At 42.1% G+C, this 24,923-nt stretch overlaps 3 protein-coding genes across 4 annotated transcripts in view; 2 read left to right on the top strand and 1 right to left on the bottom strand.

Annotated features, from left to right (window-relative positions):
• Window positions 1–3,219, bottom strand: part of LOC145390676 (uncharacterized) — a 15,538-nt gene extending 12,319 nt beyond the window's left edge. The window contains exon 1 of the mRNA XM_080265474.1: window positions 3,124–3,219. The gene's annotated coding sequence lies outside the window, so the exon portion shown is untranslated. The remainder of the gene's footprint in view (window positions 1–3,123) is intronic.
• A 7,103-nt stretch (window positions 3,220–10,322) lies between these two features.
• LOC145391073 (uncharacterized) lies at window positions 10,323–13,173 on the top strand. Its single transcript, XM_080265800.1, has 2 exons — window positions 10,323–10,412; window positions 11,044–13,173. The coding sequence occupies exons 1-2, from the start codon at window positions 10,323–10,325 to the stop codon at window positions 12,964–12,966; spliced, it is 2,013 nt and encodes a 670-aa protein (XP_080121926.1). The 3' UTR covers window positions 12,967–13,173.
• Window positions 13,174–22,043: 8,870 nt separating this feature from the next.
• Window positions 22,044–24,923, top strand: part of Usp7 (Ubiquitin-specific protease 7) — a 35,215-nt gene continuing 32,335 nt past the window's right edge. For both annotated transcript variants that reach the window (XM_080265502.1, XM_080265498.1), the window contains exon 1: window positions 22,044–22,638. In XM_080265502.1, the coding sequence (XP_080121628.1) occupies window positions 22,575–22,638 (64 nt within the window). In that variant the 5' untranslated portion in view covers window positions 22,044–22,574. The remainder of the gene's footprint in view (window positions 22,639–24,923) is intronic.

Here is a 24,923-nt window from a genome sequence, read left to right as displayed (position 1 = left end):
TACGGTAGTAGTAATAGTAGTAGTAGTACAGTAGTAACAGTAGTAGTAATAGTAGTAGTAGAAGTAGTGGTAATAGTAGTAGAAGTAGTAGTAGTAGTAGTATTAGAGTAGTAGTAGTAAGAGTAGCATTAGTAGTAGTAGTAGTAGTAGTAGTAGAAGTAGTAGTAGCAGTAGTAGTAGCAGTAGTAGTAGTAGTAGTAGTATTACAGTAGTAGTAGTAATAGTAGCATTAGTAGTAGTAGTAGTAGGGAAAGTAGGCCTCTGCATAAGCGGGACCTCATCACCCTCTGATATAGCCGTCTGTAGGTCATTAACGAGAGTAATCCGACTTAAGATAATTATACCAGCTTTCCTTAAGAAGTTTCCAGGGGACGGCCTTACCCCCCCCCCTGCATCTGAGAGAGAGAGAGAGAGAGAGAGAGAGAGTGCTTGATTCTACTATTCACCAGATTTCACCAAATTGAGAGAGAGAGAGAGAGAGAGAGAGAGAGAGAGAGAGAGAGAGATTGATTCTATTTGCCAGATTTCACCAGATTTGTTTTTTTTTTCAGGATTTTCTCACCAAATTTTCGTCCTTTTGTAGCTTATTTTACACACACACACACACACACACACACACACACACACACACACACACACACACACACACACACACACACACTCCATTGCACTTCATCGTGACTGGCAACATATTCTAGGATGAGATGGAGGGATGGAGTGGAGAGGTGTATATGAGAGAGGGGGGTGTGAGCTGGGAGCAGGGCGATGGAATGGCGGGGGACAGGGCTACATGGAGGCGATTTGTTTGTGGCCACCCCTTACGGGATTAAGGCGTCTGGCAATAGATAGATAGACAGATAGTTTTCACCGGATTTTCGTCCTTTTGCAGCTTATTTCACGTAGCCTAGCTCAGTGGCAGAATAAGATAATGCTACGGCTGTTCACTCTCTTTCCATGGCTCTTCTTCGTGACTAGCATCAGTTCTCGTGTTTTTCTGTAGTTACATATCAGCATTCAAGATGGCGAGATGGACATTTTTGGCCAAGTTAGAGTAAAAAGAGTATAGTTTCTAATGGCCTAATAATACCATCTCTCCATCTTGCATGCTGAGTTGTAAAAACAGATTGACACTAGAATATGATGCTAGTCACGAAGAAGTGCTATGGAATTATTACTTTTAACTGCGTAAAATTCCAATCGCTCCATCTTGCATGCTGAGTAATAATAATAGACTGACACTAAAATATGATGCTAGTCACGAAGAAGTGCTATGAAATTATTACTTTTAACTGCCTAAATTTGTCATCTCTCCATCTTGCATGCGAAGTTGTAATAATTGATTGACACTAAAATATGATGCTAGTCACGAAGAAGTGCTGTGGTTTTTTTCCTTTAACCTCCTACAATTGCCATTTCTCCATCTTGCATGCTGAGTTGTAAAAATACTGTAGATTAACACTAGAATGATGCTAGTCACGAAGAAGTGCTATGAAAAGGATGTAGAGCCATAACATGTCTTTTATGCAGTGGGTATTCAATATTTTTTTTTTACTATAGTTTTAATGGCAAAAAAAAGACTTGGAATTATGTAACATCTCTCTCTCTCTCTCTCTCTCTCTCTCTCTCTCTCTCTCTCATTCAAATGCTCTTTTAATTCCAAACCCGTCAAAAATTAAGTCAGTCTCTCTCTCTCTCTCTCTCTCTCTCTCTCTCTCTCTCTCTCTCTCTCTCTCTCTCTCTCTCTCTCTTTCAGGCTTATTTTTCCTATATATATTTCCTTCATCATAAAAAAGAATATATATATATATATATATTTTTTTTTCAAAGCATTTTTCATTGTTATGTATTTGGTGTCTAGAATTTTCCACATGCATTTTCTTTCCCCTTCACTCCCTAACACTTTTCTGTGAGTGATTTATTTTGCTTATTTTACACCTTACTCTCCTCCACTGTGTTATATAAATCCATCTGATATCGTCATACACTGCATAAATAACGTACAGAAGGGTGTGACCCAACCGTATCCAAAAATAAATCGCTAAAGAAGAGGTGTTAGGGAGCTTCACGGGCCCCTATCTTTATGTAGAAGAGAAATTACACCTAGAAACAAACTATACTCTTTTCACTTTAACTCGACCTAAAATTGTCCTCTGTCTTATCTTAAATGCTGAGTTGGCTATAGATTATTAATATCATGCTAATCACGAAGAAGTGCTGTGGAGAGGATGTAGAGCTTTTTGTCTTTCTCCCACTGAGTTACGTGAAATAAGCTGCAAAAGGACGAAAATCTGGGCCAAGGTAAGGCAAAAGGATATGATGCTAGTCACGAAGAAGTGCTAGAGAGAGGCGTACCGGTATGATTGTCTTTTTCTGCCATTGAGCTATGTGAAATAAGCTGCAAAAGGACGAGAATCTGCCCAAGGTGACAGGAACTGATGCTAGTCACGAAGAAGAGGCGTATAATTTTGTCTTTTCCTGCCACTGAGCTACGTGAAATAAGCTGCAAAAGGACGAGAATCTGGTCCAAGGTAAGGCAAAAAGATAGTCACGAATAAGTGCCATAGAAAGGAGTATAGTATTGTATTCTGCCACTGAGCTACGTGAAATAAGCTGCAAAAGGACGAAAATCTGGGCCAAGTCAAGGTCAATGATATGCTAGTCACGAAGAAGTGCTATGGAAAGGATGTAGAACTGTTGTCTTTAGCTACGTGAAATAAACAGCAAAAGGACGAAAATCTGGGCCAAGAAAGTGATAGGATTTGATGCTAGTCACGAAGAAGTGCTATGGAAAGGATGTAGAGCCATATCATTCTCCTTTTCTACCACTGAACTACGTGAAATAAGCTGCAAAGGGACGAAAATTTGGGCCAAGTCAGAATAGACCTATAGAAACGGCTTTTTCTAAATTCTTCAAAAAACCAGCTTGAACCAGTTGTGCCGAGAATAATAATAAACAAAAGAAAAATAGAAAGAAACCCACATAAACTAACGCTTCAAAATTTTCTAATTCTAAAATCTAATTCCGTTTTTTCGGTTGGAAATTTGAAAGTTGTATGGTTATTAAAGGGCTAGCCACCTAGAAAAAGAGGAAATATTAGAGAGAGAAAATTCGCTTCCACTTACCCATACAGAGGTCCAACAGCACTGAGCTTCTCTCTCTCCTCTCTTCTGCTCTCTTTCTCTCCACGCAAGCGCTCGCTGTTCTCTCTCTCTCCTCTCTCTCTCACGCTCTCACTCTCTCTCACTGGCGCTACCCACGCATGCGCCTTTCTTTAAATACTCTCTCTCTCTCTCTCTCTCTCTCTCTCTCTCTCTCTCTCTCTCCATCAGCTGTATATAAGATGCCTCCGGTGGGTGAATATCGGGTGGGGTGGAGTGGGGGGAGGAAGTACCTTCCGAAACGTAACAAAATAAATCGCTGAAGAAAAGGTGATAGGGTAGATTCTTAACCGACAAGAACTAGGTGCACTCCATCAGCACTATTTAAGGATGTCTGGCGGGTATATGGGAGGGTATCGAAACGTCTATCTATCTATTGCCAGACGCCTTAATCCCGTAAGGGGTGGCCAGAAACAAATCGCCTCCATGTCACCCTGTCCCCCGCCATTTCATTGCCCTGCTCCCAGCTCACCCCCCCGCCCTCTCTCATATACCTCTCCACTCCATTCCTCCATCTCATCCTTGGCCTTTCCCTCCTTCTCTCCCCCTCCACGTCACATACACTCTCGTCGTCAGTCTCTCACTCTCCATCCTCTCCACATGGCCAAACCACCTCAGTGTGTTTCTCCTAATGCTTCCTATCACATCGACATCCACACCGCAACGCTCCTTCACATCCTCATTTTCAGTCTGTCTCTCCATGTGACTCCACAGGCTCCTCTTAAATAACTCATTTCCACTACTCTCACTCTTGACTTGTCTCTCCAGCAAGGTCCAAGCTTCACTTCCATACGTTAGAGTTGGTATCACAAGACTGTCATTCAGTAGCTTAAGAAAACGTGTTAGGGCAGTTCCTTAACCGACGAGAATCAGCTCTATTTAAGGATGTCTGATGGGTAGATGGGGGGTGGGTAGGCTACCTGCCGAAACGTAAACAATATAAGTCGCTTAGGAAAAGGTGTTAGGGAGCTTCCTTGCCTGACGAGAATGCATACCCTGATCCAATTCTATCAGCTCTAATTAAGGTGATCTGTGATGGGTGGATGTCGCGAGGGCGGGGGTGGGGGGGCTGCCGAAATGTAAACAAAATAAATCGCATAAGAAAAGGTGTTAGGAAGCTTCATTAATTCCATCAGCTTTATTCTACGGACATCTGTGGTGGGTAAGTATTGGGGGGGGGGGGAATAACCGAAATGTAAACAAAATAAGTCGCCTAGGAAAAGGTGTTAGGGAACTTCTTTAACTCCATCATCTTTATTTTAAGGATATCTTCGGTGGGTGAATATGGGGGGGGGGGAGTACCGAAATGTAAGCAAAACAAATAGCATAAGAAAAGGTGTTAGGGAGCTCCATCAAGTGAAACCCTCCCCAGGTAATGTGGGGTCTGACAGACCCCACCAATTTTTTCCTTTAATTTTTCATATATTAAAATAATCCCTAGCGATCTGTCCTTCCCTCTACCTTCCTGACTGGCTGAGTAGTTTAGGGTGGTGATGGGGTCATTCCTGGATCTGGCTCTGTCTTTGCTCTATAGAGCTGTTGGGGTCCAACAGACCCCACATTACCTGAGGTGTACCTGAGGTGAAACACACTGGTATTCATTTGCTGTGGTTCAACTTTTCCTTACAGGTAGTTGGGGCATTGGTCTCCACAAGAGGATGTTGGTCATCTGCTTCATGAATATTAGTTTGATTCATGTAACTGCTAAAGTCAGCAATGTGTTAATTTCATGATTTTTTCTAAAATTCTTCAAAAAATATTTTGTAATACTATAGTCACTTCAGAATTGCATTAAAGGTAAGAAGATATGTTAAAATAATTGTGTTTAAGTTCTTATTTCAATATATGTAGTGCAAGTATTTTTTTTTATTTTGGGGTCTGTCAGACCTCACTACCTGACTCGTAAAAAAAAAAAAAGTTTACCTGAGAACTTAAAGAAGCTCCCTAACACCTTTTCCTAGACGACTTATTTTGTTTACATTTCGGTCACTCCCCCTCCCCCCAATACTTACTCACCACAGATATCCGTAGAACAAAAGCTGATTTTAAAGAAGCTCCCTAACTCCTTTTCTTAAGCGATTTATTTTGTCAGGGAGCTAGTACGCGTGCTGGGTGCGTGGAGTTAAAGAAGCCCCCTAACACCTTTTCTCAAGCGATTTATTTTGTTAGGGAGCTAGTATGGGTGGTGGGTGCGTGTGGGGGTTGAGTTAGTGTGTTTGCGTGGCTTCTTCTGTTATTTTTATCCTTGGCAAACCGTCTACTGCGTCACTCCCGCCTCCTCTCCTCGCCAACATACCGCACTGTCCTGATGTAACAAATATGATGTATGCTCGGAACTAATGCTGGTTGGATGTTCACCTGCGTATACTCCACGCTTGGAATACTCAGAACAAATGCTTGGTCTAATATTGAGCAGCGTATACTCAGAACAAATGCTTGGTCTAATATTCAGCTGCGTATACTCAGAACAAATGATTGGTCTAATATTCAGCTGCGTATACTCCACACTTGGTATACTCAAAACAAATGCTTGGTCTACTATTTAGCTGCATATACTTCACACTTTTGATATACTGGGAACAATTCTTGGTCTAATATTCAGCTGCGTATACCCCACATTTGGTATACTCGGAACATATGCTTGGTCTAATATTCAGCTGGGTATACTTCTTGTGGAGAGGATGGAAAGAGACTAACTAGGAGAGTGTATGTGAGTGACTGGGAGGGGGGGGGACTGAGCATGAGATGGAGGGATGGAGTAGAGAGGTATATGAGAAGGGGGGATTATAAGTTGGGGGGATGGAGAGTGAGAGACTACCTAGGAGAGTGTGTGTGAGTGAGGTGGAGGGGGAAGAGGAAGGCCGAAGATGAGATGGAGGGATGGAAGTGAGAGGTGTATACGAGAGGGGGGGTGTAAGTTGGGGGCAGGGCAGCGAAGTGGTAGGGTACAGGGCGACATGGAGGCGATTTTTTTGTGGCCACCCCTTACGGGATTAAGGCGTCTGGCAATAGATAGGTAGAGAAATAGACAGCATACTTCACACTTGGTCATGTCTATCTACCTCCCTGACACATCATATATAAATGTTGATGATCCATTACACGTGGAAATGTTGGGTGAGAGAGAGAGAGAGAGAGAGAGAGAGAGACGGGGGTTGGAGCTTGCCGTCTTTCTCTAACGTGTCACCATTTACAGAACCCATCTAAGTGTAGCCCGAAACGTTAGAGAAAATAAAGACAGAGGTTAGAGATTGACTTTATTTTCTCTAACGTCTCGACCTACATAGAACCTTTAGTGTAACCCAAAACGTTAGAAAAAATAAAGACAGGTTAGAGATTGACTTTATTTTCTCTAACGTTCCACCCTTTACAGAACCCATGTAAGTGCAGCTCGAAACGTTTGAGAAAATAAAGACAGGTTAGAACTTGACCCTTTATTTTCTCTAACGTTCCACCCTTTACAGAACCCATGTAAGTGTAGCTCGAAACGGTAGAGAAAATAAAGACAGAGATTGACTTTATTTTCTCTAACGTGTCAGCCTACACAGAACTCATCTAAGTGTAGCTCACAACATTAGAGAAAATAAAGACACAGGTTAGAACGTGACACTTTATTTTCTCTAACGTTTCAGCCTACGCAGAACCCATCTTTAGTGTAGCCTGAAACGGTGAAAATAAAGGATTCAAGCTCTGTTTCTCTCTCCCGCTCAACCTTTCCACATATTGAATAAAACTAGAAGGTGTTCAGAGAGCGCATACCTCAGTGGATTTGGGTAATGATGGGGTACGGTGGGTAGAAGTGGGGTAATGGTGCTGCTGGGTGGTGTGGAGTTGGGTAAATTTGTCTGGTTAGGAAGGATAGAATATGGCGGGATTGGATGGGATGGAGTGGGGCAATACTGGCAAGTGTGACTGAGTAGAGTATGCCTGGGTTTGGTGGGGAGGAGTATGGGGTGGAGTGGGTTAATGAGAGGGGTTGGAAGACGTGGAATGGGATAACATTGGAGGGGGACCCCCCAACCAGGGAAGAAAAGGAGTGAATCCCCTGGTGGGGGGGGTATAGGGGAACAGACCCGTTGAGGGGGATAATGGGGAGTCTTGCTTCCGATCGGGGGTTGAAAAGGAAGACAGTAAGACACTATGATTGAATGGGGGAAAAACGTGGCTTTAACCCCGAACTGGGGGCAAAAAAGTGAGCACCGCCTCAAGCACGGAGGTAAAAAGGGGGTCACCTTCCCTCTGGGTCAGGATCAAAAGGGGGGCACCCCCGATGTGGGGGTACAAAGGGAAGGGACTCCCAGATCAAGGGGGAAATGGAGGGCACCCCTTCGATTGGGAGGAAACAGTGGGGACACCTCACCAATCGGGGGTTTGTAAAGAGGGGAGGGCACCTCCTATTCGGGAACTGGAAAATAGGGTCACTCACCCGATCAGAGGGTGAAAAGTTTAATCCCCGATGTGGGGCGTAAAAAGGAGCCATCCAAACCATGAACTCCATGGAGCTAGTGTAATCGCGCCCCGTTATTGCCTGTTGTCGCTGCTTGAGGTTACTGTTGGTACCGTAGTCTAAATTGAGACCTTTGACAAAATGACCACACGCCTTTCCTAAGGATAAGAATACAGCTTTGCGCTGTTTCGACTGCTGATGTGAGGGAAATCCCGCTGTGACGCAAGTACTGTACGCTATTGACAAACCTGAGTTGTGTGTAGAATGAGAATGACGGTCAAAATTGTCAGCCATACGGAAGAAAAAAAAAAGTTCCGGTATAACTTTAGAAGTAACCAACGTTACCAATTTTCATTATATTACATCCCTGAACTATTCTAACTAAGACTTACCTTTTAAGCCTAGTGTGAGTTGGGGGAGCAAATTTTGTAGGGGTAGTCATATAGTGGCTTAGGTTAGGCTATCGCTCAGTAGCGGATGAATGTCGCGCCATATTGGCTGGTGCAAGCGTGTGCACCCGGTCTATGTCAGGCCCTAGGTTAGGCCTAGGTTAGGTTAGCTTAAGGTAGTTTGGGTTAATTTAATGCAAAATAGTGTGTTTTTAATTAATTTTGATCTTGATTTTGGGGGATAAACCCTCTTTTGGAAATCTTACTCAAAATTCCAAAAGGGGGATTTTCCCCAAAAAAATGAAGGTCAAAACTAATTAAAACACAGTATTTTGCATTGGAAAACATAAAAATAATAAGAAAAGAAAACGTTGGTTACTTCTAAAAATTTACCAAAGTTCCCCACGTCATCATCTTAGGCGAAACCTAGTGAGTTATTGAAGAGACACTATTCTTCAAATAACACAAGCACAGTTAATGTGAAGTTCGCAAAATAAAACAGAAAAGAGCCGGGTCGAAACTACCGAAATGACTCAAGGAATGTGCGAACTTCGTCGATGTAAACAATGGGTGGGTGGGCGGAGGTGTTTTGAACTTTTTTAGCGTGATTGTACAAATTACATTAATCCTGATGCTCAGAAGGTATGTTAGTTATGACCTTGGAGGACTTACCTCATACCTAGTAAAGTTATTATTCAAATAATTGTTTAGGAAGTCCATGAACTTGGGCACTGTTGAAGGACCTAGCGTAGGAGGTGAAAGCCAGTCGCAGTCTTGTTCTTCCGTATTGTTTAGTTCTTCAGTTATTACCTTGCTTTCGTTACGGGGGAAGTATGTTGTTAATGTATTGATGTAATTAAGTACTAAATGTCCATCCCCACCTTTCGTTTAAAGTTATTTAGTTTTCCTTTTAAATATTGCTTAACAGTGAATTCAGATAGGTACTGCAATGCTCAATAACCGTGGAGTCTTGACATATGGCCAGGCAATAGGTAGACGGTAGGTCAGTGTCAAGTGCTTAGTTTTGATTCCCATGCCAGTTTTTCAGGCAGTAATTATTTTTTCCTTTAACAAGGTGAAGAGGGAGAAAAAAATTACCCCAGTAAGTATTTAAAAAAAAAAAAAACATCAAAATACCAGATTACAGATGTTACAATTGTTCTGTAATTTTTTTTTGTCCAGTTTCTCTTTCTTTGTGGGCATTCATTCACTTGCACAAAGGGAGAAAGATTGAGAATTGGAGGATGTTTTGGAATCTTACGAGATTACTGTAGTACGGTAGAGTGCTAGATAACTTAAGCAAACCCCTGTCCCAAACACGGTACAGAAGAGGGATACATAAGTATATTTTCAATGGTAACTTGTCTTAACTTATTTTTGCGGTTGCAGGATTATCTACAGATGTGGGAATAGTCCGCTCCCTCCTTTCCTTGCTCATTCTATAGAAAAAAAGACTGCTATATAAGCTGTTGTAATTTTCCTTGCGACTATATAATATTTATGTCTGCTAAAAAGCAAAAAAGTAGGAATAATGCACTGTCCTTTCATAGTCTTTCCTGTAAGAAGCAAATCATAGTTATGTTTGATAGTTGATTGTTAGCATGTTCATGTATCGACCCTGAGGTAGGTATTGATGAGAAGTGTATTCGAGTTATATTCATTGTGGCTTTGGAGGCTGTGTGGGGCATCTTCCTTAATGATACATTTTGCACATTCATGTAGTTTCATATCATTTAAATAATAAAGGCTCCTACATGCTTGTATAAGTTGTCCTTGGTCACCTAATGGCAGCTCCCCATGCCACTCAGTCACTGGCAGCCTCTCTGTTCAGTCCATTATCCCTGAGGTCACACTCTATGATGTCATCCCAGGTCTTTTTCGGTCTGCATCTTGCAGCCCAACTCCCAACATTAACACTTGTCACTTTCCACACCCATTTGTCATCCTCCATCCTCTCCACATGCCCAAACCTTCTCAGTTAACATTACAGCTTATTTTTCTCTGACATGTTCTTGTAGCTTTTTTAATATTGATGAGGATTGCATAAATGTGGTAGATTATTAGTGTGGTTTATGAAAAAAAGCTGGTAAGGAAGTGTTGTTAAAAAGCCTCCAAAATTGATGAAAATACAGGTCCTGATATGGAGGTTTTTCTTGTGGCTCCTGACTGATCAGAATATAATTTTCTGTCATATTCTTTCTAGTGTTAATCTCTTGTTCTCTTATTACAGCTCAACATTAAGATAGAGAGATGGCAGCTTTAGACCAAGTTAAAGTGGGTAGCGTATAGCCAAGTATCGCAAACACAACCATCCCCTGGTAGTCAAGATGGCCGCCTCACCCCACCTGGTGCCCCCTCCTGCCCCCACACTGTCAGAGGTGCAGGCTGAAGAAGACGTGACCTTGGGGAAAACAGAGGTACGGTGTTTGAACAGCATCCATTGCTGCAGTTTAGAATTGTTGAAACTGTGAACAAAAATCCAGTGAGTTTATGTTACAATTTGCATCTATTGACATTATTTTTTACCCATTAATTCATGAACACAAATACAGTAAGAATTTGTTATAAGTTGCCTTTTGTGACATTCTTATTACCTGTATACAGTAAATTACATAAAAGTTACATGTTTAATTCCTGTAGCTATGTATAAAGCTGATTTGCCACTTCCCTGAGTTTACACTACCTGTTGGATGGAAAAAAATTGTGACATTTTAAAGACATCCTTAATTTATAATAAGGATGACATAAGCTACAGTAACATTAATGATAGGATGGCAGTGGAGCTTTCAAGTTGGAACGCTGTGTGGGAAAAGAGGTCTGGTTGATAATGATAATGATGATGGTGATTAATTATTTTATGACTTCCTTTTCATGCCATTGCTGCACAGTACTGTATGTATATATGGGGGTAATGGTGTGTGTGTGTGTGTGTGTGTGTGTGTGTGTGTGTGTGTGTGTGTGTAGTATTGTGATATTAAGATATAATGCTGTAGTGTATTTTATTGTTTCTCCCCCCCTTTTTTTTTTTTCACACCCACCTTTCCCCAGAATGGTGTATGTATAACGTGTGGGGGTAATGGCGAGTGTGTAAGCGTGTACACACGTGTGCGTGGGCGGCCACTGGTACATGTGCTGGCCATGGTACTGCGTCGACCACTGGTGGAGTTGGACCTGGGTGGGGGCCAAGTGTGTGGGTCCTGTGTGGCCAGGTTTGAGGCAGTGGCGGACCTGGTGGAGAGATTGGTTCAGGCTGCCAGGGAGTGTATCAAGGCCTACAACACTGCTCTTAGGCTCAGACAGAAATATCATGGCTGCCAGACCCCTACAGAGACCAGGGAGGAGGAACTACACACTTCAAAAGGGACCAAGGAAGAGGAACAGGCAGAGACTTTGGTGGACGAGGAGGAGTGTCTGCTGGTGGTGGATGGGCTTGATGTGCAGGGTAACCAGGCTGGGATAGTTGGTCGGGCCTTGGCTCTGGCTGCTTCGAGGGCTAAGAAGGGAGGACCGCGGGAAAAACGCAAGTACCAATGTCGTGTGTGTGGGAAGGTGTTTGGTGCGTACAGTCACCGTGTAGAGCACATGTTGGTACATACGGGTGAACGTGACTTTAGGTGTGATATATGTGGCTTCAGTGCCACTACCAAATCCAACCTTGCTAAGCATCGCCTCAACCACACTCATCCTGCCCAATGCACAATCTGTAACAAACGCCTTTGCAACAAATTTTCCCTTAAGGAGCACATGATAACGCACAGTAGTGAACGTCCCCATCAGTGTGCTTATTGCCACAAGGTGTTCAGAAGACTGCGAGATCAGCGATTACATGAACGCACACACTTGGCTGGGGGCAAACATGAATGTCACGTATGTAATAGATCATTTGTTGTTAAATCTCGTCTGGTGCGGCACATGCTGACACACCAGACTGATAAACAGTTTACATGTCAGGTGTGTCAGAAAAAGTTTACTCGGAAAGATGACCTGCAGTGCCACGCCAGGATTCACACTGGTGAGAAGCCTTATGTGTGTCATGTGTGTGGTAAAGAGTTCCGATATGCATCAAACTGCCGCAGTCATGTTCGCTCCCACACCAAATGCCAAGAACCTCATGCTTGTCGCATTTGCCACATCACATTCCCCTCTCAGGCGAAATACTTATCCCACCTCAAATCTCGGGGCCACAAGAAGAAAACACTGGAAGCTGGCGAGCCTGGAAAATTGTCCGAAACCAGGGAGACCGATAAATTATCTGAAGCGGATGTATCTGAACACATTTTTTGCCACCTTTGTAAGATGTCATTTAACTTGACCGATTATACTTTGCACAAGACAATCTGTGGTAACAAAATCTTTGAAAGTGTTGATCAATTGTCAGACCATCCCCTCACTCACACAGTTGAGCACACTCTGACACACACAGCAGAGCACACTTTATCAGGCACAGCAGAACACGCACTCACACACACAGACAACACCCTCACTGACTCCCTCACCCACACAACAGAGAGCATCATTCTCTCAGATTACCCTGGGATTATACTGCCTCTGGACAAGCTGGGAGGAGAGGCAGGAGTGAATGTGGTGGTGACTGTCAAGACCGATTCATCCCCACTACACAACTCCATTATATCTGCCCCATCCACCACCAAAACCTTCTCCTCCACAACAACAACCACTGCCATCCTCGAAGACTCAAACTCCACTGCTGTCCTCCCCATCACCCTTGGAGGAAAATGTGAGGATACAGAAAATACCACAAGTACCATCCTCCCCATAACCCTCGGAGGGAAACACAAGGATGTGGAAAATGTGGCAACACAGGAGGAGGTTCTAGCCGAGGTTTCCAATGGCAGTGGCTTGGTGGAGGAGCCCCCATCGCCGTCCTCTGCCTCCGTGGCCATACTGAACCCCTCCACGGAGTTCAAGATCAGCGACTGGGATCTTCAGCAGTATTACCACAAATCCTGATGGCTGGTGTTGACATTTGTGGGACTTACTCAGTCCTTTAATCCCATGACTTATTTTTATACTGCTGTTCCTGCCAGATGATTTTGTGATGCTTAAAACCATCACTCCAATGATGTATTTTTTTTCTATTACTGGTATACTCTTATCTATAGGCAAAATTTTTCAGTTTCTGAGGCACTCTTCAAATTCGAGGGGCATCACATAGCTTGCCATAAGAGTGTATTACAAGTGGTATATCCTGAACTTGACATCATCCAGGGTAAGCAAGAAAAAAACACAAAATACATAATTGAATTCAAGGGATTGTTGATCATCTCCTCACTGTGAAGGAGTTAATGAAGACTGTATTTAACCTCTCCAGTGTGATAAGTCTCTCCAAAGCTGATTAAATGTATCTGGAGGTCAAAAAAAATGAAAAATCTATTGGCAGACTGAAAGGGTTAATTGGTTGTTGAGTGGGAGTATAGTTAAGGCAGCCGAACTGTGAAAAAGGTAACCACTCAGGACTTTTTAGTGAGAGAAGAGGAAGAGGAGGAGATGAAGAAAACCTAAAATCTGCGGAAATGTGTCCTTTCAGGAGAAATTGAGCAAAAAAGACAGAATAAAGATCTGTTCATTTAAAGATGGCTGGACATGGGTTTAAAATATTGTAAGTTCAAGTGTGACATTAATATTGTGTTACTGTGTTTAAAGGAGTCCAAATGTTTATTGTGTTTTAGATGATGATGACGAAAAGATTGGAGGTCCAAGTGTGACATATTAATAGGTTGCTGATGTTAATGGTTGTTAAGTGGGATTGTAATGTAGGCAGCTTGTTTGTGAAGGAGAAACCACCTATTAGCAAGCCCCAAACTGGAGCACAGTTATATCACATTTGTAATATAAGTAGATATTTTGTGGACCCAGTGTTTTTTTTACTGAACTGTGATTATTATAGCTGCAGGGTACAATATGTCATAGCACTTTGTCTTCCACTAGTTAATAAGGATGTTTGTGCTCATACAAAAGGCAGCTACAATAGTGGTGGTACAGCATTCCAAATGTTATATTTTGCTATTGCTGTGAAGTGCTGCCTTACTGGTGCTGAATATAAAAATGCCACCCTCCCCATCTCCCATGATTACCATTGCTGGCACTGGCATCAAAGTTTTCATTTAACATCTTCATGTATAGGATACTAAAATAGGCTGTCTGTACCTGTATATATTTCTGGCCCAGTGATGTCCCTCACCTGAGTAAAACTGCTTTTCAGTGGTCACAAATTCCTAAATGGGACGGGGGGTTTGAATGGGATGATTAAGATCAGCTGTAACCCACTTGGACCAAGGGGTTTCTTTGAGTCATCTGACAGCAGCCAAAATAAACAGATTTAGCAGCACAACTTTGCATGGATGAAGTAATTTTTAAGAAATGCCTTCTTAAGCTTTGCTTGTATCAGTAGTCAGTCACATTAACCTTTAAAGGATGGCTGGGAGACTAGAATTCTGTTCTGGTGTTAGCCAGTTATTTTTATTTGGGTGAAGGAAATGCTTCCTCCATAAAGGATTAAGATGTAAAACAAACATGGTTAGTGCATATTTTAGAATTTAAGTGAACATAGCCAATATTATCTATGTGCACTTAAAGCATTTTTATTTTCTCATAATGTTATCTGTTATTGTACTGTATTTCATGCTAATTCTAATGGCAAAGCTGCCACTGCATACCCATGCACCCTTGGTTCGTATTAGTGTACAGTGATACAGTACTCTGTATTTATGGACATAGCCAGTTCTTAAAAAGTGAATTTGAGTTAATGTACAATAGATGGTATTGTAAATTATTGAAGATTGTCTCTGGGGTAGAATACTAATGATTCTTTCTGGAGCAGAACACTGAACATTTTCTTTGAATCCAACTGTGATAAAGTAGAACATGGGAATCCTTCCTCATCTGTCTTTCCTTCATATTTTCCTCTTCCGTCTGTCTGTGGGTGACTCTACACTGAGTGACAAGCCATTTGGTTTCCTGTACACTAGGAAACCAATGACTATGCTGGGTGGTAACCTTATAACCAAATTATGGCGCCTGGTGGTTTAGTGGGCAACTAAGGCTCTCCAATCGGATTAAGCCGATGCAGGTTTGTGTCCAGGGGGTGGTTGGGGTTTATTTGCCCACATAATGCCACCCATGGATGAGTGAGGCTGGTCACTCTCATCTTAAACGTCAGGACCAACTTGCCTAGCCCCGGGCTCCTACACTTCTCATGGGGCAACGTAGGATTGGATGGTGGATGGACGGATGGATTATTATCTCTGAACAGTTTTATTTAGTTTTTGAGAGCCCTCTGGCGGTGAAATTTAAGCAAACCCACTATCCACCTACTCCACCAAAAAAGTCTCTCATAACTTGAATAAAACTGTAATCAAACCAATATATATATATATATATATATATATATATATATATATATATATATATATATATATATATATATATATATGTATATATATATAGTATATTTTGCACTCAGTTAAAGTGGTTAGTGGATAGGTGTTTGATAAATGAACTCATGATAATTTTTTATCTTGTAATGATGGGAAAATATATTAGTACAGTGTTTATGCACTTTGTGAATTTCTTTGGGTAACCTTTCGAGAGAAAGGGGGAGGCTGAGGATGAGATGGAGGGATGGAGTGGAGAAGTATATGGGAGAGGGGTGTGTGAGCTGGGGGGAGGGCAGTGAAATGGGGAGAGGTCAGGGTGGCTTGGAGGCGATTTATTTGTGGCCACACTTTATTGGATTAAGGCATCTGGCAATAAATAGATTATTATTATTATTATCATTATTATTATTATTATTGTTGTTGTTGTTGTTGTTGTTGTTGTTGTTGTTAAGTGTTGATGAATTCATGGTTTTGAGTTCATGTTTTCCAGGCTTCAAAGAAGTTTGGAGGATCATAGACCTTAGGATTTACATGGAGAAACAGAAAGACAGTTAAGGAAGTGGAGGAATGCTGTGGTGCTGACGTGGATGTGTTACAAAGCATTTGGAGATATAATGTACTTTGAGATGGTTTGGCCATGTGGAGAGGATGGAGGATGAAAGACTGACGAGGAGAGTGTATGTGAGTGAGGTGGAGGGGGGAAGAGGGAGGGGGAGGCCGAGGATGAGATGGAGGGATGGGGTGGAGAGGTATATGAGAGAAGGGGGTGTGAGTTGGGAGCAGGGTAGTGAAATGGCGGGGGACAGGGCGACTTGGAGGCGATTTGTTTGTGGCCACCCCAAACGGGATTGAGGCGTCTGGCAATAGATAGATAGATAGATGGTTTGGCTATGTGGAGTGGATGGAGAATGAGAGTGACTATGTGAGTGAGGTGGAGGGAGGGAGAGGGAGGCTGAGGATGAGATAGGGGGATGGGGTGGAGAGTTATTTGAGAGAGGGAAGTGTGAGTTGAAAAGAGGGCAGCCTAATGGCAGGGGAAAGATTAACACAGGTGATTCATTTGTGGCCCCACCTTACTGGATTAAGGCATCTGACAATAGACGACGTTTTCTTTGTGTTCTTATATTATTAATTGTCCTGTTTCTCATCTGATAGGCTGTTTTGAGAAGCTGTGGGAGGAACTTTGGCATCTGGCCGTAGAATAGATAGCTATAGTAGATAGATGCATTTTGTACTGTATCATTTATAAAGGCTTCAACTTGCTTGCATGCGTCGGCCTTGGTCATCTAATGGCAGCTGTCCATGCTGCTTGATCTCTAGCAGCCTCCCCATTCAGTCCCTTATCCCACAGTTCACACTGTGACCTCGTCTCAGGTCTCTTTCGATCTGCCTTTCGCAACCCTACCCAGTTATCATTCATCCTCTCAGCATGCCTAAACCATCTCAGTCTACCCCTCCTCATCCCAGCACCAATATACTCCAGTTCCATCCTTCCTGCTACTCTTCAATCGCAGACCAAGCCCTACCACCCCACAGGCCTCGCATTTCAAGGACACTTTGTATACACATCCAACTGATCATTGTCATTTTCCGTACATTTGAGCCTCCGAATATCCTCTGCCTGTATTTCCCAGGTCTTACTACCACACAGCATTACACTCCTAGGTATGCTACATTCAAAGATCATGTAGCACGTAGAGAGATCCCTCTAAAATGTCAGGGGCGGCGACAGCTCCCTGAGCTTCTAATCATTCCTTACCGTAGTCACTGAGCCAGCCCCAACCCCTCCTCCAGCACATACAATGAACCCTAAATAACAAAACTCATCCACACACTCAAGACACTCTCCAGCAAGATCAGTCCTTTCACGCCTGACAATCTCCACATGTTTTCCCCGGCACACCACACACACGATAATCAGCATTCACCAGCAGTTTACCTCTAATACCACTACATCTCTTATGCATCCACTTAGCACAAACAACAAACACTGCACAAGATGGAGTTACTTCCCACACTCTTGTGACAAATCAAACATGGCCACAGTTGCTCTGCTTTGACAGTACTGCCATCAGCCCTAGATACCATCACTGTTCAACTATAACCACAAGTTGAAGGGAAGCTACAATTAACTCCACAGTGCAGGCCAAAGTATCCTTTTTCTACGGTCCACCATCCTCCTTTGGGGAAATAAAAACTGAGGGACATTTGCATAACTACAGGCAGCTCCAGCAACCTGTCATATCAGAAGCATCACATGAAGGGGACCCTCTCCATCCTCAAATTCACCACTTGCACTATTGCCCGTCCATGCTTAGTTCCCTGTGAAATTCACTCGCTTCCTCACCATTTAATTCTTACTCTGACCTCCTCTTTCCTTCCACCTTGGCAGAGAGAAATGTTAGTGTTTTGTCAGTTACGTTGGGCAGCCTTGTTGAGAGAAAGAGAATATTCGAGGGCTGTCAAGAAGACATGCTTATCGTATGTTTGTAGCCAAATGTCTTAAGCCCGTAGGGAGGTGACGACAAACATCGTTTTCCGTGTCACCCTGTCTTTTGCCATCAAGCTGCCCTTCATCCAGCTCACACCGCCCTCATAAAACAGGCTGTAGAAGGACGAAAATCTAAACCGAGTTAGTGTGAGTCTGTAAATGAGAGCACTTCAAAAATAAATTTAAACGAAACATCTGGGAAACAGCAATAAAAAAAAAATCATTGTGAAAAAAGAAAAATCATGGTGTAAAGCTCATTTGAAGGTCTTAGAAATATATACCTTAATTTGGACTAAGTTATAAATTAGAATGACGCATGCATGGAGGATCGAGGAATATCGCAGAGTTGACCTTCAACAAATCACAGAAAATGGATGTTCTTTGGCTGGAACTATCGCAATTTTAACTCATTTTCAGACCAACTTGAGTATTCTATGTACTATAAACTAATGCCAGATGATTTTTATTTAGATGAGAGAGTATGGGAGCCTGGGAGAGATTTCTAGCACTGTTAACCCTCTCATGACCCGACCAACTCTTGCATATAACAACAGGTTTTATTATGGAGTGAGGCATAGGGGCCCCGAGTGTCAGGTTACTTAGATCTGTTTAATACCGAGATAATTTGTATCGGAGAGAGAGAGAGAGTCTAGGAGATCCAAGAGATGTGGAAGGTGATGTTGACAGACTGGGAAGATGCAAGACTGAAGATTGAGAGTAGGAAGATCCAAGACTAAATATGTGAAGGGAGAGAGACTAGCAAGATGCAAGACGAGAGAGAGAGAGAGAGAGAGAGAGAGAGAGAGAATGGTCAGACTAGGAAGAACCAAGATAGAAAAGAGACTATAGTAAGAGCTAAGACTAGATGTGGAGAGAGAGAGAGAGAGACTATAGTATATAAGAACTAAGACAAGATGTGCAGAGGGAGAGGGAGACCCATAAGATCTGAGAGAGAGAGAGAGACTAGGAAGATCCACGTACAAGAGAGAGTATTGGCGAAAATAATCGTTAAGAAGGTTTAAAATCTGAAGATTTCGTAACATCTTCCATAGCGATTTATTCTGCTTATTACCCCACAGTATCCTCCTCTGTGCTATGATGTAAACTATATCAACATTAAAACGATATAATGACGTACCAGAGGATGTTAAGGTATAATATCCAGAATAACTTGCTAATGAAAAGGTGCTGCGAGCCCTCCTACGCCACCTACTGTGCATATGGTGCCCACACACTTAAGTACACATTATTGATTTTCCCGCCTTTCCCTCATGGGAGTGTAGCCTCCTGGTCTTAGTTCGTGAGCCGTCTTCCCTAGCGAATTATTTCCATTACGCCTAAAATCACCACCACCACCACCATCATTATCATCACCGTCTCCACCACCATTATCATCACCGTCACCACCACCACCATTATTATCACCGTCACCACCACCACCATTAGCATCAACGTCACCACCACCACCATTAGCATCACCGTCACCACCACCACCATTATTATCACCGTCACCACCACCACCATTAGCATCACCGTCACCACCACCACCATTAGTATCACTGTCACCACCACCATCAATAGCATCACCTTCACCACCACCGTCATCATCATTAGCCTGAGACAGTCCTGTGCATACCAAATCCTCTCCCGTCTTTTTCCACTCTGACTTATTACCTGCTAGCAGTTCCATCCAGTCCCAGCATCTCGTCCCCGTCTCTCTCTCTCTCTCTCTCTCTCTCTCTCTCTCTCTCACACACACACACACACACACACACACACACACACACACACACACACAATGAAAGTGGTAAGTTCAGAAGTAGGGCAACTATCCACTACAACTATACCACCACCACTACTACTACTGCTGCTATACTACCACTACAGCCACTACTATTGTCATTACTACTACCACTATTACAACCACTGCTAGTAGCCTACTACTATCTTCTCGGTCCATGTTTTTTTATTTGTCCTCTTGCAGATTATTTCAAGTAATTGACAAAATGACGATGCTGTGATTCTGCAGGGTTTCCGTAGCACTTCATGACTATCATCATATTCGAGTGATAATCTGTTATAGCTCAGAATTCAAGATGAAGAGATGGTAGTGTTAGTCTTAACGATCACAGTTTTAACATCATGAGTCCGGAAAATGCGTTCTTTAACTTATGATCCTAGTCACGAAGAAGCTATATAAAAAGGACACATCACTGACTTACTCCGTTATTATGCTGCGTAGATTAAGTCGCTCAAGGAAGAAAATCTTGGCCAAGTTGCAGTGAAAAACAGCCATTAAATAGATTATTAGCCTTAGAAGTTTAGGAGGGATAAAATCATTTATCTTTGGCGGGTAAAATGGGAGATAAAGTCACCATTAGATGATAAAAAAGAAAAACATGATACATATACCATTTTTGGTTGTGGCTGCCTGTGCCGAAACGTATGAGTACGAGTAATAAATGCATCTTTGGGACTTATTTGTAAGATACGTATATTTATGTAAAAAAAAAAAAAGAGAAATAAAGGAAATGGGAAATGTGGACGCAGTTTGTGTTTGATCCCTGAACCAGGTACGTTATTCTACATTAACTGCTGTAACACCTTGGTTAGGTTAGGTTTGGTTTCATTACCCCTCGAGGTACAGTACCCATTGCCTGGTTAGGTTAGGTTAGGTCTCGTTACCCCTAGGGGTACCTATTGGCTGGTACTTAAGGTAAACAGGTTTGCAGGATATATGCAGTATTTAGAATGGAGGTTATTTATGATTCATTCCTTGTCGTAACACAGGTTTTGATAAGCAAGAGGGACAAGGAGGATGTGGAATCTTCCTCTTTGTCTTTTTGCTTTTCTAACCATAAGTAATTCTTAAGTTACAATACGAAAATTACAGCATAGTTTTTCAGCAGGAAGATCGATCGCAGGGAATGGAATAATAATAAAAAATATATATAGCCTTCATTTCTAGCTCTTTCTGTAAAATCATATCAAAGTTATGCCACTAAATTGATCATAAGGTTCTCGAACGTATTTACTATTAATTCCCTCTCGTAACTGATTTGTTTCTGAATGAAGAACTGAAGACGAGGGAAGACTCGACTATACCTGTAGGCTACTCTCCTCTCCGACTGTACCTGCTGTTAAAAGAAATATACAGACCTGTATTAATTTTCCCCTCATGGCCAAGATTTATCTCCTCGTATTGCCCCCCAATACTAATCTTAGTTACTTACGGCATAGATCGATCGTAACTGTGTTGTCCCATTCTCTGTACACCTTTACAACAATAAATATACAATCATCATTAATCACTCCAGCTTCCATAAGTGTGGTTATTTGTGCTGAAACGCATGAGTACAGGAGGTGAATGAGTCAATATAGAACTTATGTGTGGAGGTTATATATGTGTGTGGAACGTGCAGTTGTTTATAATGTTATATATAATTGTTTTCTGTATATCTGCCTTCTTGTTGCAAGTAAAGCTGTACCTCTTTCTTACTTTAATTTGGTCTAAAACTGCCATCTCTCCATTTTGATTACTGAGCTGTAACAGTAGGATACATTTAACACCCTGTATGTTGTCAGTCACAAAGAAATGCTGTCAAAAGGATATAGAGCCTAACATTGTTTTATTTTACCACTGAACTATGCGGGATAAATTGCAACTGGACATAAATCTGCGCCAAGTTAAGGTAAATGAAGTATACTCTGATGTCCTTGTAATGGAAGTCAAGAGAATAGAGAATGGCAAACGTAGAATAGATTGTAAGACGAATATGGAAGTAATTAAAGCCTATTCACTTGGCGCTGTGCATGATGTGTCAAGGCAAATGGAGTTAAATGTAAGAAAGGAGGTGGATACGGAGGAAAAAGGTAGATTAAGACGCGATGGAAGACATACGCATGAACATATCCATTTAAATTTACCGCCTTGTTCATCTTCGGTATTCAAGGATCTTTTACTTCAGTACCTTTGATATCTTCAGTAAATGTTTTCCGCAATTGTATAGCCATAGGGTATATTAATAAGTACCCATAATTATTAATCAAATATCCATTTCCAGCAAATCCGCAGCTAAACCCGGTAATTGGAAAAAAATCGAAGAGGGTATTTGAGTGTTGCATGTGAGCGCCATTTTCCCGTTTGTTTGGAGCCTTGGTCATGGTTCCAACACTTTCTGACGCCACAGTTTTCAGAGTCGGTCTTATTTCGCGGTTTAGGGGCGTTTTACCTCATTTTTACTGGCCTCTGGGACTCGGCGATGGTGCAGAGGGTGGCAGGGATGTGAAAGGAGGCGGTCAAAGGGCTTGGCAGGGTTAGTATTGGTTGTTTCAGAAGACTGGTGGCCTGGGGTTGACAAGTACTGGGGCTGTGGAGGCTGCACCGGTACACCATAATACTGGGGCCTGTGTGAGCTGGGGCGCGAGGCTGGCTGTGGCTTGGGTGTATATGTGGTTCTGGTTGCCCCTGGTGACGGGGGTGGCGTTAACCTGCAGACATTGGGCGCATAGCCAGCAAGCACGCCCTCAAAGTCCCCGTGTCCGGCAAGAACGGCTGTGCTGGGAGTCGTGAGCGCCGGCGAGGTAATAAGGGTTCTGGAGGAGGAGGAGGAGGGGCAGGAGGAGGAGGCCGTGCCCACCTACTTGGCCCACCCACCCCCAACAGCCCCCCCCCTACAGCACCACCAGTCATGAACCACGTCACCGAACCACCCACCCCAGAGAAGGAACTCGAGCTCATGGACACACAGGAGGGTAAGAGGCATTTTATTTACAACCCATTAAGATCGGTGGTAAAAAATGGTTTCGTTCAGAAAGGCACGCACTCTGATCCGTTTGTTGCCGTTGACGTCTTTCGGAAGCCGAGAGATCAGGGTTGTTTTGAAACTAATGAGGTTTTTGCCTTTTTTTTCCAATTAATATTAAATTGCTAAGGTACCGTGACGTAAAATATTCACAGGTGTTTTATCGTATGTATGACTAATGATTTATCGTCTGGTAATTCACAGTCTTAGGGAAGCTGAGAGACCATAGGCATGTTTGTTACTGTTAAGATTTGGCCATGTTTTTCCATGTAATGATAAGTTGCCTGGATAGCCGTCTGTGCATTATAATTTTTGTGTACTGTATGTTTTTCTGTGTACCTGTGTGATTGATAAAAACCAAATTCACTTTTTTGCTGAGAGTACATAAGCTTGTTTAGGATTTTGTCATGTTTTTCTGTGTAATAATAAATTCCTTCTGTAACGCCAATTTTCATACCATATGTCTTTTTGCCATTTGTGTTTTTTGTGATGTAGATCATGATTCGTCGTAATGGGGCAGTAGGGATTTCAAAATTAAAAGATTGATTAGTCTCCTAGTCCTAGAGCTGTAGTAACATTATCAACATTAGCTACACATGTTTTAAAAAAATGTTTTCTTGACATCCAGCTTTGACAAATAGGCACATAGTGTGATGACTCAACAAGATTTGATGGAGGAACTTGAAGAGAAGATTGCCTGAGAAGCATAAATTTTAGTTTGTATTTTGGAAGAAGGCTAGACTAAATATTCTGTGCCCAAAGCTATATAACCCTGAGTTACTCAGGTTGTTCGATTGGTTAGCTTGTTAGGTCATTAGAATGAGTGTTGGGTTAGATTTTGGTAATTTTAGTTAGTTTAGATTGGTTAGTCAGATTGTTAGGTTGTTAGAATGGTTGTTAGGTTAGACTTTGGTTATTTTAGATTGTTGGGTTACATTAGAATGGTTGTTTGGTTAGATTAGGTTGCAAAGTTAGGTTAGGTTTGAGTAAATTAAGTTGGTAGATTGACCTTAGGGCCAGATCAACCTGAAAACCATCCTCTCTTTGGTTTGGTGTAGCCTTTGGATATATATTTTAGTTCTTAACCATTTAAAGTTGAGTGGGGAGTTTTTAGTTAATTTTGAATCTTCTGTCAGTTTCATTCTACTGAGGAAAGGCCTCTCATAGTAGCTAACCCCATTGATCTTATTATGTCCCTTATAGTTTATTCTTTCTGCCTCCACATGATTTGGTTGAACTCCAAGCATCTCAAGTGCCAGAGTAGAAAATAAATAAATAAATAGAATGGAAGAGAGGGAGGGAGAGAGAGTCTCCTTTGGCCCATTTCACAGCCTGATTTCTTCTGCATCTGGATAAACTCGTGTGAGGGTAGCATCACATTGAAGGGTTTTATGTAATGCTCTCTCTGGCCCATCTAGTTTGCAAAGTCCCCCCTCTGCTGAATAAAACACTTTAGAGATGGTATGAACGAAATTAAATACAGTAGGTAGTTCCCTGATTCAGTGCATTTAAACCTCTGAAGGCTACTAGTTAGGTCCAGTGGGTGTTAAGGTTAGGTTTGTTTGGGCTTACTACGGTATCTTCATGTGGTCTAAAGGTGTATTGCTGTATTCTCATTATGTCGAGAGGCTTCCAAGCACCTCTTAGTGATTGTTTTGCTTGCCGTACTACAGCTTGATATTGTCACGTAGTTATTCATATCCTTTATATGTTGTCATAGATTGGGTACATGGCACATAGCAGTGATGAGAGACTTGGACAAGGCAGCGTCACATAAGCACAACACATGTTATTCCAGTGAGTCTAGCAGCTGTAAAAGAAGCCTGGGTATTAATGCACCAGATACAGAAATAAACTAGCTAGGAAACAGTGTTAGAGATCTTCAGAAGCTTATAAGAATACAAACTTACACCTAACCCTCAGACACACCTCATTATTCATCCCTCATATCACACAAGTCTTAGTCATGATGTAGGAATGTCTTATTGGTTGTTGCCATAGTCAAATCATTCTTCCAGTCAGACTACACTCGGACATCAACTAAAGTGGAAGGAGTTAGGTATCATTGTCAGGTTAATTTGTTTTGAAAAGTCGGTCAGGCAGCCTAGGATGTCCTTAGCTTGCTATGGTATGGGAGCAAACTGAACATTCCTGAGCTGCTGTGTGATAAGGTAGCAGCTATACTCAAATTACCCTGACTTTTCGTAAAATTGACATCTCATCTTGAATGCTGAC

Source organism: Coenobita brevimanus, chromosome 2, assembly GCF_032717465.1.
Source record: "Coenobita brevimanus isolate Jiangsu-jjx chromosome 2, ASM3271746v2, whole genome shotgun sequence".
Classification (NCBI taxonomy): Eukaryota; Metazoa; Arthropoda; class Malacostraca; order Decapoda; family Coenobitidae; genus Coenobita; species Coenobita brevimanus.
Note: the sequence above shows the minus strand (reverse complement) of the source record. Positions and strands in the feature narration are given on the sequence as shown.

Coding starts and splice junctions, on each gene's coding strand:
- LOC145391073 (XM_080265800.1), top strand. CDS start 10,323: ATGGCCGCCTCACCCCACCTGGTGCCCCCTCCTGCCCCCACACTGTCA. Junction 10,413..11,043: donor TGACCTTGGGGAAAACAGAG/GTACGGTGTTTG, acceptor ACCTTTCCCCAG/AATGGTGTATGTATAACGTG.